This window comes from Astyanax mexicanus, chromosome 6, assembly GCF_023375975.1.
Source record: "Astyanax mexicanus isolate ESR-SI-001 chromosome 6, AstMex3_surface, whole genome shotgun sequence".
Classification (NCBI taxonomy): Eukaryota; Metazoa; Chordata; class Actinopteri; order Characiformes; family Acestrorhamphidae; genus Astyanax; species Astyanax mexicanus.
The window spans coordinates 9,159,426-9,173,195 of NC_064413.1; the positions used below are offsets into that span (position 1 = coordinate 9,159,426).

General features: G+C 40.4%; 1 protein-coding gene across 1 annotated transcript; it reads right to left on the minus strand.

The window, feature by feature from the left end:
* On the minus strand, positions 1 to 2,020 carry LOC111196906 (general transcription factor II-I repeat domain-containing protein 2B-like). Its single transcript, XM_049480501.1, has one exon. It carries the CDS (start codon positions 2,018 to 2,020, stop codon positions 203 to 205), a length of 1,818 nt encoding a protein of 605 aa, XP_049336458.1. The 3' UTR covers positions 1 to 202.
* Positions 2,021 to 13,770: the final 11,750 nt, after the last annotated feature.

A 13,770-nucleotide genomic window follows, 5' to 3' on the forward strand; every position in this document is an offset into this window, starting at 1 on the left:
TCAGTTTACAACTATATCAAGTTTTCAGGTTAGTTTTTGATGAGGACATGCTCCCTGTCACACCAAGTGGATATCCTCTACCATCCAATGATCATGTTCTGAAAATAACAAACATAAATTAAATTGCATAAAGTTAAATTATTGTTCTTCTTGGTTGAATTTCATTTAATTATATTCTAATTAGGTTTTTTAAAATGCTTACCTATGTGTCTTTCTGACAAGATGTCTGACAGCGTTTCCCCATTACCAGTGTGTCAATGTCTGGTTTTAGGTCCTGTGCTGAGGCAATCCTTAGGACAGCATGGAGGTTGTCATCAGTGAGACGTGATCTGTGCTTGTTTTTGTTCAGATTCATTATAGAAAACATCTGTTCACACAGATAGGTGCTTCCAAACATGGACAGAACACGGGCAGCATGAAGTCGAAGCTGTGGCATCAGACCAGGGGGCAGCAGCCTGTAAAAGTCCTGGATTGCAGCATCTTGGAACTTTGCTCTCAGGCCACTGTCACTTTGAAGCTCAATTAACTCCATCTGAAGATGTTGGGGTGCAGTGCAGACGTCGGTGGTGAAAGGATTGGCAAAGATGGCAAAGCCAGACTGCTGTCCTCTGAAGTCAGAGAAGCGCCGATCAAACTCAGTCTTTAACCGGCTCAGTTTGGTAGTCAGCTGAGCACACGAAAAAGTCCCAGGAAATAAGGCTGACATGCTCTGACAAACGGGGAAGTGGGCAAGATTGTCCTGTTTTGCTTGGCACATCCATAGGTCCAGTTTACGCTGGAAAGCCGTGATCATATCGGACATCTGCGTAATGACTTGTTTGCGTCCCTGCAGCTTCTGATTCAGTTGGGCGAGATGCTCGGTTATATCACACAACACAGCAAAATCACACAGCCACTTTGGATCTGACAGTTCAGACAAGGGGTTTCCTTTACTCTGCATGAAAAGAGCAATGTCTTCCCTGAGCTCAAAAAATCGCCGGAGGACTCTGCTCCTACTCAACCACCGCACTTCTGTATGGTACAGCACATCCCCGTGCTCCGAGTCGATCTCCTGCAAAAACATCTGGAACTGACGGTGATTCAGGCACCGCGCCCGGATGAAGTTCACCGTTTTCATGACCGTGGTCACTATGTTATCCATTCCCAGCACCTTCCCACATAAAGCTTCTTGATGGATAATGCAATGATACGTTATTAGAGGCATGTGACAGTTCATTTTTTGCATTTTCCCCTTCATTAGTCCAACCAAGCCATTTTTTTCTCCACACATTGCCGGTGCACCGTCTGTAGTTAATCCCACCAAGTTTTCCCAGGCCAATGCATTTTTATTTACGGACTTCTCAACCGCATCAAAAATGTCCTGTCCCGTTGTAGTTCCATGCATAGCAGCTACATCCAACAGTTCCTCAGTGACAGAAAGATCCGACTTCACGCCTCTAATAAAAATTGCTAACTGCGCTGTATCTGTGTTATCTGTGCTTTCATCAACAGCTAATGAAAAAGCTGTGTAGCTGCGTGTCTCCTCGGCCAGCTGTGTTGCAAGATTTTCTGCTAGTTCCTTAACTCGGTCAACGATGGTGTTTCTTGACAAACTGACATTTTTAAAAGTCTGAATCTGGTCGGGACACACCTGCTCACAGACCTTCAGCATGCACTGCTTTAAAAACGCTCCCTCTGAAAAAGACTTTGAAGCACGGGCGATTTCTTCAGCCACAATAAAGCTAGCTTTCACTGCCGCACTGTTTTTGGCTGTGGCTTTCGTGAACAGATTCTGCTGCGACTTCAGTTTGTCTTTTAATTCTTGTGCAATCTGTTGCTTTTCTTGAAGGCTAGCTTTGCCGTACTTAGCGCCGTGCTTGGTGTCAAAATGCCGGCGTAGATTGTACTCTTTAATAACCGACACTGCTTCACAACACAAAAGGCATACCGGTCTTTCGCCTTGAAGCACGAACATGTATTCGCCTTCCCATCTTTGTTGAAACAGCCGTCCGTCCGCATCAACTTTTCTTTTTCTGGACATTTGTATGTCTCAATTCCAGTTACACCTTCCCTCCGGCAGGGTTTCCACATCAATGACTACACTGCCGTGTAGTGGCAGTAAGCCGTAACTTCGCGGGTAATACAATCGACAAGCATTGTGGGGAACGTATTTTTTGGTCAAAACACGTCTCTGACCTCTTTATTATAGACACTAAGATCTTACAAGCTCTCGCGGGCCACATAAAAGAACGTGGCGGGCCACATTTGGCCCGCGGGCCTTGTGTTTGACACATGTGCTTTAAACGCTTAACTAGAAACTAATCTGGGTATTGCAAGGCACGTGGCACGTTTGCAAATAGTAGTAGTGTAGTTTGAAGATTTTTAGTGACTTTAATAAAAAATTTATAAACAGAGTAGCCTACCTATTGACTAATGCCGTCAGTGCACTATCCAAATGGTCTGTATGACAGCAGGATCAGACAGCTCTATAGATTTTGACAGGCTGATATAAATACACCACGAATATAAACGATAATTTCATAACCTTTAAGGCTGGCTTGTGTAAATGACGTGTCCACTGCTTAAAATAGACATGCATCGTTTCATTTATTATTTATACATTATAAATAGTACTCTTGTGCTGTTCTTCACTGTTGTAACTGAAGTTTAAGTTAACATTATGTATATTTTAATTTCTGTCCTGCAGTTTTCTTTTGTTATTTTGGTTTTATTATTGTGGGAAGAATGACTGAAAATATTGAAGACTTTTATTTTGAAACTGTGGGGAAAACGGGAGTGAATGAGTCAGGCAGTTCAGCAGGACAGGCGCGAATGCTGGAGGGGACAGAGAGGGAGGATATTCAGGAGAAACACGGCAATATATGCCCCTAGCTAGAGCGGGAACAAGGTATTTTGTTTGTGACCAGTGTTTTTTGTAACGCATATGTGTATTCTCAGTGACATTTGTGAAATTGTAATTTGTTTTTGTTTCTTTCATAGCTCTTACGGTGTGTTTGTGAGACCAAAAAAGTATTAAATCTTCATAAACCATCAGTTGGCTTTACCATTTTCTGGCTGGGGGGCTACAGTAAGAGCTTCTCCGCACATCCTGGTGGCCTGCTGTGATCTACCTCAAGGGAGCCTACACGGAAGGATCTTCACGGTGCTATGCTGCTTCATCGCCTGGTGGACACTTTAACGTTAGGCACAGCCTCTTTCAAGTTCACTTCTGCAGCATATGCAACAGCAGCCTAAAGGATTCGGTGGAACGGTCATTTACGGACATAATTGCTACATATCCAAGGAAATTAAAGGTAACAGAACTGTGAGTAACGTTGGCCAAGTGAGGTGCTTTTCAAAGTTCATCATTAAAAGTGGATTGTGAACATTTCCCCCTCATTTCACGTCTCCTGCTCCAAGTAATATATCCAAATCTAATCGGACACTTGTGTAAGGACATTATTGCAATATCTAATTCAAGTGTTTAAGGACTGGTTTAATTGAGTTTACACTTAGAAACGTCATTACATTGCCTTCAACACTGGTAAATAAGTTGTATAACTATTAAGTATTGTGTATATATTTGTTTTCATCTTGATGATTGTGTAGAAGGCCTGTCTGTTTCGTTTCACTGTTAATGTAAGGCAAAATGTCTGAATCAGAATCAGAACAGTCAAATATAGAAGAGTCTGAGGAGCAGGATAGTCTCCAACAAAATATACAAAATTCAGGGGTTAGGTCAACAGGGTCATCTGAGAGGCATTGCCATCAAAAAGCAGTTTCAAGCGAAAGGAAAAATGAATCACAAGAAAAGACTGACAAAACTCCACCTGCTCGCCGTTCTAGTCGACCACATTGCCCTACTGAAAAAATGCTTGCTTTTCAAAAAGAAGAAGCCCAGCGAAAAGAAAAAAGACTGCTTTCCTTGTATGAACAATGGAAAATTCACGCACACAAAGCAAGAGAACAGCTATTGTCAGAAATTTCAGGGAGCCAGCTAGGACTTCTTATTGACACACTAGAGAAAAGCAAGGGTGATGTTATGAAAATGTATTCAGAAATCCGGCACACTGTAACACCACCTACTGAGTTAAGACGACGAGTAGATGCCTGTGAAGCTGTCACAAAGGACATTGTAAAAATTGCCTATGAGAGAATTGTAGAAGTTCATGGCGAGTTTAATGCAGAACACGAAAAGGGTCGTCTACAGGAGCTGCTTAACTGTGACTATGCACGTTCAGTCTATGGGTCAGTTATCTCAAAGAGAAGTTCTAAGTCAAGTCTTTATTCCGCTACATCACTGGTGGTGGCAAAACGGGCAGATGCTGCAGCAGAACTGGCAGCAAAAGAGGCTGAATTTGAGATGCTAATAGAGGAAGAGAAACAACTGGAAAAAATACAACAACAGCAAAGAGCTCTGGAGGCTCAGCGCCGCGAACTGGAGCGATTGCAGGCAGAAAAAGAACTGAAAGCAGCAAGAGCTAGGGTAGAAGCTTATGATCTGGAGGCCACTCGAGAAAGTGTTATTAATATTGGCACAAACCTCAGCAACAAATGTAAACAGGGAACAAGCACTACACCCCCAACTGCTGTTAGTCAATCTAAAGATACAGCATCTCATCATTTAGAGGTTTCCCTTCTGGCCCAAGCCTTCCAAGATAGTGTGGCACTAAACAGACTTCCTGTTCCTGAGCCATTTGTGTTTAATGGAGATCCCATTCAGTTTATGGAATGGAAGTCAAGCTTTCAGTTTCTTATTGACAAAAGATGCGTCTCTCCTGCAGAAAAGCTGTTTTATTTAAAGAAATACGTAGGTGGCCCTGCTCGCAAAGCTTTAGATGGCACCTTCTACAGGAATGACAGTGTGGCTTTTCAGGATGCATGGTCCAAACTGAACCAACGATATGGCCAGCCATTCACCATCCAAAGAGCCTTTCGGACGAAACTTGCTAATTGGTCAAAAATTCAGCCAAAGGATGCACTAGGGCTTAGAGACCTGTCTGACTTCCTGATTTCTTGTCAAGAAGCTATGCCTTATGTCCAGGGCCGCCGCTCTGCATACGCAGACAACGCAGCCAGCGTTAGGCCTCAACCATTTTGCAGTTGCAGGGAGCCAAATTGACTGAGAATGAAATGTGTTGAAATTATGACATTATTACATTTAAAACCCAATGTGAATTATTTATGATACGCTCATCTTTTTTGTCTTTAAACATTGCATGGGGCACCTACTCTACTACTTAAAAGCGGCACGTTATTATTTTTGTGCATAATATAATGCCCCCACCCCTATTGCCTGAAATGGCACGGCTCGGTTTGCTCTGTTGGTTGTTGCCAGATGTGACATTTTCCAGTCAAATAAATAATCAAAAAATGCATGGAGGCGCTAAATCTTGCGCATGTTTAACCATTTTTAAAGTGTATGTGGCCATTCTATACAAAAACTTGTCCAGTGCAATATTTGTGTAAGTTAAAAACTTAAAATAAAATAAACAAATAGGATGAAAAATCGTAACTTATCTGGCAACCTTAGTCCTAACTAAAGTAGCAACGCTACTTGAGTTTGGCAGGAGACAAGTTCACCGCGCGAAGTTGCTACTAAATGGTAATTCAACTATGAAGCGACGGTTTGAGTCTGGAGCTGAGAAGAAGAAAAAGAAGCAGAAAGATGAGGCCCATGCATCCCTTTCTGGTGAGTAACTTCGATGATAAAGGTTTAAATAGTTTTGATTACTTCATGTTCAGTGGTGTTGCCTGAGCTAGTTACGTTGGCTTTGCTGATTTGGTAGCTTTAAACGCTTAACTAGAAACTAATCTGGGTATTGCAAGGCACGTGGCACGTTTGCAAATAGTAGTAGTGTAGTTTGAAGATTTTTAGTGACTTTAATAAAAAATTAATAAACAGAGTAGCCTACCTATTGACTAATGCCATCAGTGCACTATCCAAATGGTCTGTATGACAGCAGGATCAGACAGCTCTATAGATTTTGACAGGCTGATATAAATACACCACGAATATAAACAATAATTTCATAACCTTTAAGGCTGGCTTGTGTAAATGACGTGTCCACTGCTTAAAATAGACATGCATCGTTTCATTTATTATTTATACATTATAAATAGTACTCTTGTGCTGTTCTTCACTGTTATTGGCCTTACTTATAACGTTGTAAATATTCACAGTTACATGTGTAATTTTAATAAATAGTAAAATTTTGTGTAAACCTTTTGTGTTTGTGTGTGTGTGTTTTTTTTTTTTTTTTTTTTGGGGGGGGGGGCCTCCCTGACCAGTTATGCTTAGGGCCTCCAAAACCTTAGCAGCGGCCCTGCTTATGTCAAGGGTCTTGAAATACTGAACGACTGTGAGGAGAATCAAAAAATTGTCCAAAAACTTCCTGACTGGATTGTTTCACGTTGGAACAGACAAGTAACACAATCCCTAACTGAGAAACAAGAATTCCCAAGTTTCAAAGACTTTGCTGCATTTGTGGCCATGGAAGCTGAAGTTGCTTGCAACCCAGTAACTTCTTTTCATGCACTCTATTCTCTGGATCCATCTTCTGATAAAGCGCAGTCCACGAGAACATAAAAAACCCAAGGCTAATGTTCTCAGCAGTCAAGCAGTTACAGACAGTGAGTGTCAACATTCATCCAAGAAAGGTGTAAAACTCTCCTGTGTGCTGTGTCAAGATCATAGACACCAGCTTCATGGCTGCCTCAAGTTCACAGCAATGTCCTTAGAAGAGCGCAAAAATTATGTGAAGGAAAGAAAACTGTGCTATGCGTGTTTGAAATTTGGCCACCATGCAAATGAGTGTCGTCATCGGCATACCTGTAACACTTGTAAAGGAAGGCATCCAACATGTCTCCATGACAACAGTTATGTAAAGAAAGAAGCTCCTGTACCTTCCTCTGACACATCTCTAAATAAAGCAAGTGAAAGTACAACCTCAGTGTCACTCAGCATAGCTGGAGAAAGTTCTCACCACACATCCATGATTGTGCCAGTATGGGTGTCAACAAAGAGTAATCCATGCATGGAAAGGCTAGTGTATGCTCTCCTAGATACACAAAGTGACACCACATTTGTTGACCAGGGAGTAAGTAACATTTTACAAGCTGAGAAGTATCCAGTGAAGCTTAAGTTGACTACTATGAGTGGAAAGGGCACAATCTTCCAAAGTGAAAGGGTATCTGGACTTTGTGTGAGAGGCTATAGCTCAGCCACACACATTGATCTTCCACCAGCCTATACGAAAGATTGTATACCCGTAAACCCCATGCACATCCCTACTTGTGAGTCAGCCAAGAAATGGGCCCATCTTTCAGAGATAGCTGATGAAATCCAACCATACAAAGACTGTGAAGTAGGACTGCTGATAGGCTACAACTGCCCAAGAGCAATGGCACCAAAACAGGTTATACTGGGAGGAGACGAAGAACCCTTTGCCATTCGCACAGACTTAGGATGGAGTGTTGTGGGCCGTTCCACACCCACACTGGTCCCTCCCCTTCCCACTAGCTTATGTCATCGCATTTCTGTCAAAGAGATGCCTCTTGTAACTCCTGCAGATGTCATTCGTGTTCTAGAGTCTGACTTCAAGGATGGAAGGGACGACAGCAAGACGGTGTCCCAAGATGATGTCATGTTCCTGAACAAGCTGGGTAGTGGTATACAGAAGAATACTGAGGGTCATTACGAAATGCCTCTGCCCTTCAAAAGAAGACCCAGTCTACCAGACAACAAAAATCTGGCCATCCTGCGACTTAACCACCTTAAACGAAAATTGTCAAAGGACAAGAAGTACAAGGACCACTATGTTAAGTTCATGGAGGATGTAATTAGTAAGGGAGATGCAGAAGAAGTCCATGACTCAGGCATTGAAGGTGAAAAATGGTATATTCCACACCATGGCATCTACCACGCGAATAAGCAGGACAAGCTTCGGGTAGTGTTTGACTGTTTAGCACATTATAAAGGAACCAGCCTAAATGACCATCTCCTCTCTGGACCTGACCTGATAAACAACTTGATTGGCATTCTTATCAGGTTTCGACAACACCCCATTGCATTAATGTGCGATGTTGAAAAGGAATCTCTTAACGAAGTGGACCCAGAACGCATAGCTACGTTCCTGGCAGAGAAGCAGTGCGACTTTATAATGAATGCGCCTTGTTCAAGTCATGCTGGTGGTGTCTGGGAGAGACAAATCAGGACAGTCAGAAATGTCCTCCGGTCCACAATTGCTCTCTCATCAGACAAGCTAAATGATGCCTCCTTACGAGCCTTTCTGTATGAAGCTATGGCTATTGTGAATAGCCGTCCACTTACAGTTGACAATCTCACAGACCCAGACAGCCTTGAACCTCTTACCCCTAATCATCTCCTCACTCAAAAGTCCAACAAAGCTCTACCGCCACCTGGTGAATTTGTAAGAGAGGACATGTATGGAAAAAAGAGATGGCGACATGTTCAGTATCTAGCTGAACAGTTTTGGAGCAGATGGCGCAAGGAATACCTTGCCACTATTGCTACCAGACAGCGCTGGCACTCACCCAGAAGAAACGTCCAAACTGGTGACGTTGTGATGTTAAGAGATGACAATCTTCCCAGATGTGAATGGCGTCTAGGCAGAGTGTCAGAGACCACCCCTGATAAGGATGGGCTCGTTCGTAGAGTCAAAGTACAATTAGGGGATAAGCATCTAGGTAAAAAGGGTGAACGTCTGAGCAAGTTGTCAGTCGTAGAACGCCCAGTTCAGAAACTGGTCCTCCTGCTGGAGACAAGTTAAACTCTTTTTCATTAACTCTGCTCATGACTCCCATTCTTGCAAATGTATTTGTTTACTTAATATTTTGGTACAGTTCGAGTTATGTTCTCCCTCATAAAACAGAATGGAATTAATAAGGGAATCATTCATGCTTATAGTTTTCAAGCTCTGTTATAAGTCATTAATGATTGGTGGGAGTGTAACTGAAGTTTAAGTTAACATTATGTATATTTTAATTTCTGTCCTGCAGTTTTCTTTTGTTATTTTGGTTTTATTATTGTGGGAAGAATGACTGAAAATATTGAAGACTTTTATTTTGAAACTGTGGGGAAAACGGGAGTGAATGAGTCAGGCAGTTCAGCAGGACAGGCGCGAATGCTGGAGGGGACAGAGAGGGAGGATATTCAGGAGAAACACGGCAATATATGCCCCTAGCTAGAGCGGGAACAAGGTATTTTGTTTGTGACCAGTGTTTTTTGTAACGCATATGTGTATTCTCAGTGACATTTGTGAAATTCATAGCTCTTACGGTGTGTTTGTGAGACCAAAAAAGTATTAAATCTTCATAAACCATCAGTTGGCTTTACCATTTTCTGGCTGGGGGGCTACAACTGTTATTGGCCTTACTTATAACGTTGTAAATATTCACAGTTACATGTGTAATTTTAATAAATAGTAAAATTTTGCGTAAACCTTTTGTGTTTGTGTGTGTGTGTGTGTTTTTTTTTTTTGTTTTTTTTTTTGGGGGGGGGGCCTCCCTGACCAGTTATGCTTAGGGCCTCCAAAACCTTAGCAGCGGCCCTGTATAACATTTTTATACACACTTCATTTATAGTGTCCTTTGGCTCACAATTCGAATGTCATTAAATCACAGATAATCCACAGATGTATTTTAGTACCATATATAGATATAGACTATATAAAGATTGTTACACTGGCCTATATAACAATATAATTATTTTATATAATATTTTCATTTCATTTTGACTGGCGGGAGTTTTCGATCAATGAGAAGCAGGCATGAGCTGGCTCAGTCTCTGACTCCGCCCCCCTGACCGTTTCAAGTTCTCTCGAGCGCGAGCGGTACATCCCGTTCAGATAATCAATAATCCATTCTGGTCTAATTAACGTTGTTGAGTTTAATATCGCATAACTCATCGTGTACAGCGTGAATAATCGCTACAGCTCGGTCCTGAGGGTGGAGTTGTGGCTCTGAGGACATGTTTTAGCCCAAAAACACAGAAGACTTCTCTGACAGGATCAAGTGGATCTGTGAGGAATCTTTTCCGCCTTATATGCTGCTTTTAAAAACTGGAGAAACGGTAATAATCTCAGATAAAGCGAGTTCCTCTTGTGTTCTACAGTCATACCGTATATTTTAGCTCTATCCGTGGCTCAGTCAGGTGGAATCCCTATGGAGCTAAATTAGTGCCAAAACTACGCAAATAAAGAAAACATATTCTGTAAATATGATACTACTTGCAAACAAACACAACACGTTTTACAAATACAAAACTCGACTATCTAACACACACGGTGTGTTTTACAAACACAAAACCTGATGGTTGTAAATATATACGTAAACTTCAAATAAATACACAGCTGTTTTCTAATACATTGCTCTTTACAAACAAATATAACACGTTTTACAAATGCAAAAAGCAATAAACAACAAGTAGGACATGATTTTCAAACATTACCGTGTCATGATTCACGAACACGCACAGCCCATTTGTAAATCACGTGACTTTTGGCACACTTTTAGCAGTCGCAAACTCGTGTTGAGATTTTCTCACAAATACACCCCAACTCTACAAATGCATCGCTCCAGAACAGCAGGTGGCGCTGAGGGACACTTCACAAGCTGTGGCTGCACAGCAAAGCACGCCCCGCTTCCAGCGCTCCCCATTACACTGATTAATGTGTTTAATACATCTATAATAATCACAATAATCACATTTTATACCCGATTTATACACGGTTTGGTTTATATAAATATATAAAGTATTTCAGCATGAAAGCTCATATTTGTAATGTGTAACAGCATCCTATATCATAATTACATCTCTGCTGTTTGTAACAAACCAAACCGTGTATAAATCGGGTATAAAATGGTAGAGTTAAACACATTAATCAGTGTAATGGGGAGCGCTGGAAGCGGGGCGTGCTTTGCTGTGCAGCCACAGCTTGTGAAGTGTCCCTCAGCGCCACCTGCTGTTCTGGAGCGATGCATTTGTAGAGTTGGGGTGTATTTGTGAGAAAATCTCAACACGAGTTTGCGACTGCTAAAAGTGTGCCAAAAGTCACGTGATTTACAAATGGGCTGTGCGTGTTCGTGAATCATGACACGGTAATGTTTGAAAATCATGTCCTACTTGTTGTTTATTGCTTTTTGCATTTGTAAAACGTGTTATATTTGTTTGTAAAGAGCAATGTATTAGAAAACAGCTGTGTATTTATTTGAAGTTTACGTATATATTTACAACCATCAGGTTTTGTGTTTGTAAAACACACCGTGTGTGTTAGATAGTCGAGTTTTGTATTTGTAAAACGCGTTGTGTTTGTTTGCAAGTAGTATCATATTTACAGAATACGTTTTCTTTATTTGCGTAGTTTTGGCACTAATTTAGCTCCATACATCCCTGATGTTAGCTCTGGAGCTTCAGGACCCTGTGGGTTGGGAGCTTTAGCTGAGCCCAGCCGCTCCAGCGCGGCTTCATTCTGCTGGCTGAGCTCAGGAAGATTTTGGGGCTGATACGAGTTAATGCAGCGTTTGGGATGCGTTGGTTGAACATGTTGGAATGGAGAACAGAACTGCAGTTATCTTAACTGTATAACAAAGATAAACCCTAATACAGTTCAGAGCTGCAGAAAGAGAGAGAGAGAGAGAGAGGCAGCTCTTAGTTCTTACTGGCAGTTTCTGTTCATTAGTAGTTAAAAAATGCATTGATTTAACTTACAATATTTATACAGCAAACCTTCCTGTAAGTTACATGTAATTTCATCCACAGACTTTCTGTAAAAAAAAAAAAAAGAACTTGTATTGCAGCCAAAAGCCTTTATATCCTAATGTTAACTGATGTATTAATTAGAGATTAATTCAGATTTAATCTCTAGCACATTTATTTAATTTATTATAAGTGTGTAATTTTTTGTTTTTTGTTGAGATACAGAAGATAAGTACCATCACAAACTCAGCATCGTATTGCAAATAACCTTCTATGTGCTTTTTTAGACTATTTTACACCTCATCTACCTTTTTCCCTTTTGAACATAGTCAGTGTAAATGAAGAAACAGACCAAGTATTACAGATAAACGTAAATACTCATCATTTACTTTAATTAATACACTTTCCCTCACTTCATACTCAAAGTATGGTCAGTTTTATTTATTTCTAAATAGAAGCTTTGTAGAAATACATGCGTAATGCAACTGTAGTTTAATAAATAGTTTGTATAAACCAGAAAAGATAAATCATCAAAGCTACGTTTCACACAATAGTACATTCATATACAGTCAGCTAATCTATTTGGACATTTTAGTTGCATGAAACAAAAACATGCTTCTTACATTTCTTATTTATTTTAGATAGGGCTTATTCCTTTAAGCCCTATCTAAAAAATGGTTTATCTTAACTTCTATTACTTTTGTACGCTTTGGACAAAAGCGTCTGCCAAATGTAATGTAATGTAATGTAATGTAATTTGCAAATAAATGTTTGAAATTTACCCATAACTCACTAGTTCAGATGTGATACTACAATAAGCATAGTGAAAATAAAAAGACGACAAGCTAAATTAATAAAGTAAAGAGAAAAAGTTTATTAATTACAAAGGAAAAAGTCTTCATAAAAGGAGCTAAAGCTGCCTCCAACCGCTCTAAGTGGAGTTCATCTCGCCCGTTATAAGAACCTCTTCCCCGGCCCAGTAATCGCGTTTATCCCTGGGTACAAAATAATACAAAAAAAGAACACAATCATAATTCCATAATACCATCTACGTTTGTGTTGGTGAGAACAATGTATCATAGTTTATTAAATTAATGCATCATCAATATGCAAATTTGAAAGTAAACTTGATTTGTCATGATTATTTAATTAGTTTGTAATCCTTTAATTAATCATGTTTATGATGATAATAAAACACAGGACAAAGTTTTTTTGCAAATAAAAATACTTCTGGGGTGGTAATCTGCCTATGCAATGAACAGAATTTTTTTTCCCTAATATTCCATATTCATATTTCAGGGTTGAGGCATAGCTATATCTTTTTGTAGCATATCAATTTTAAGTTCCAATGAAATAATTCATTTAGTTTTATTTCAACAGAGGAAAGGGGAGGGACTAATTGAGCATGATTGAAGTGAGAGAAGAGTGCTGTTGTACGACCAGTCGGTCACTCTGTAAATGCCTGGAGTTGTACCGAAACTGAAACTTAAAGCTCCACTAGGTAGGATTGAGATTTTGTGCTCGTGGGCTCCCCCTACAGTTGTAGAGTGTAATAAATGTTTCAGGCAGATTTTAGTTTCTCTTTCTTGTTTTCTGTCTTTCACAGACATATTCGGTCTCTTTCCAGCCTCTGCCAGAGTGTCTGTATGTTAGTTTGTAAAGAATGAACCAGTAGTCCTTGTAGAACTCTTAGAACTAAAGATCGGAAAGTAGGTCGCAGTTCTCGCGAGCGTTGGTCGAGTCTGGTTTGAGCTCAGAGGAGCTCCGGCACAGACACGAGAGCACTGCAATTCCTCCTTTTACACCTCAATGCAGCTCTGCAGTGAGTTTCAAGCTGTAATTTTACTTCTTTAAAAAGATCAAAAATCAAGGAAATCCTACCTAGTGCTGCTTTAAGAATCAATCTCATCACACAAGTATTGATCAATACCCAAATATCAACGTTAGTATCAATACTATCAATATTTTAAATCAATCCGCCCACCCCTAGTAAACAGAGCTAAAGCCACTCTCTACATGGCTCTGGTTCAGTTTACTGCAGGTTGGACTAGAGATAGATAGAGACTGTTTAG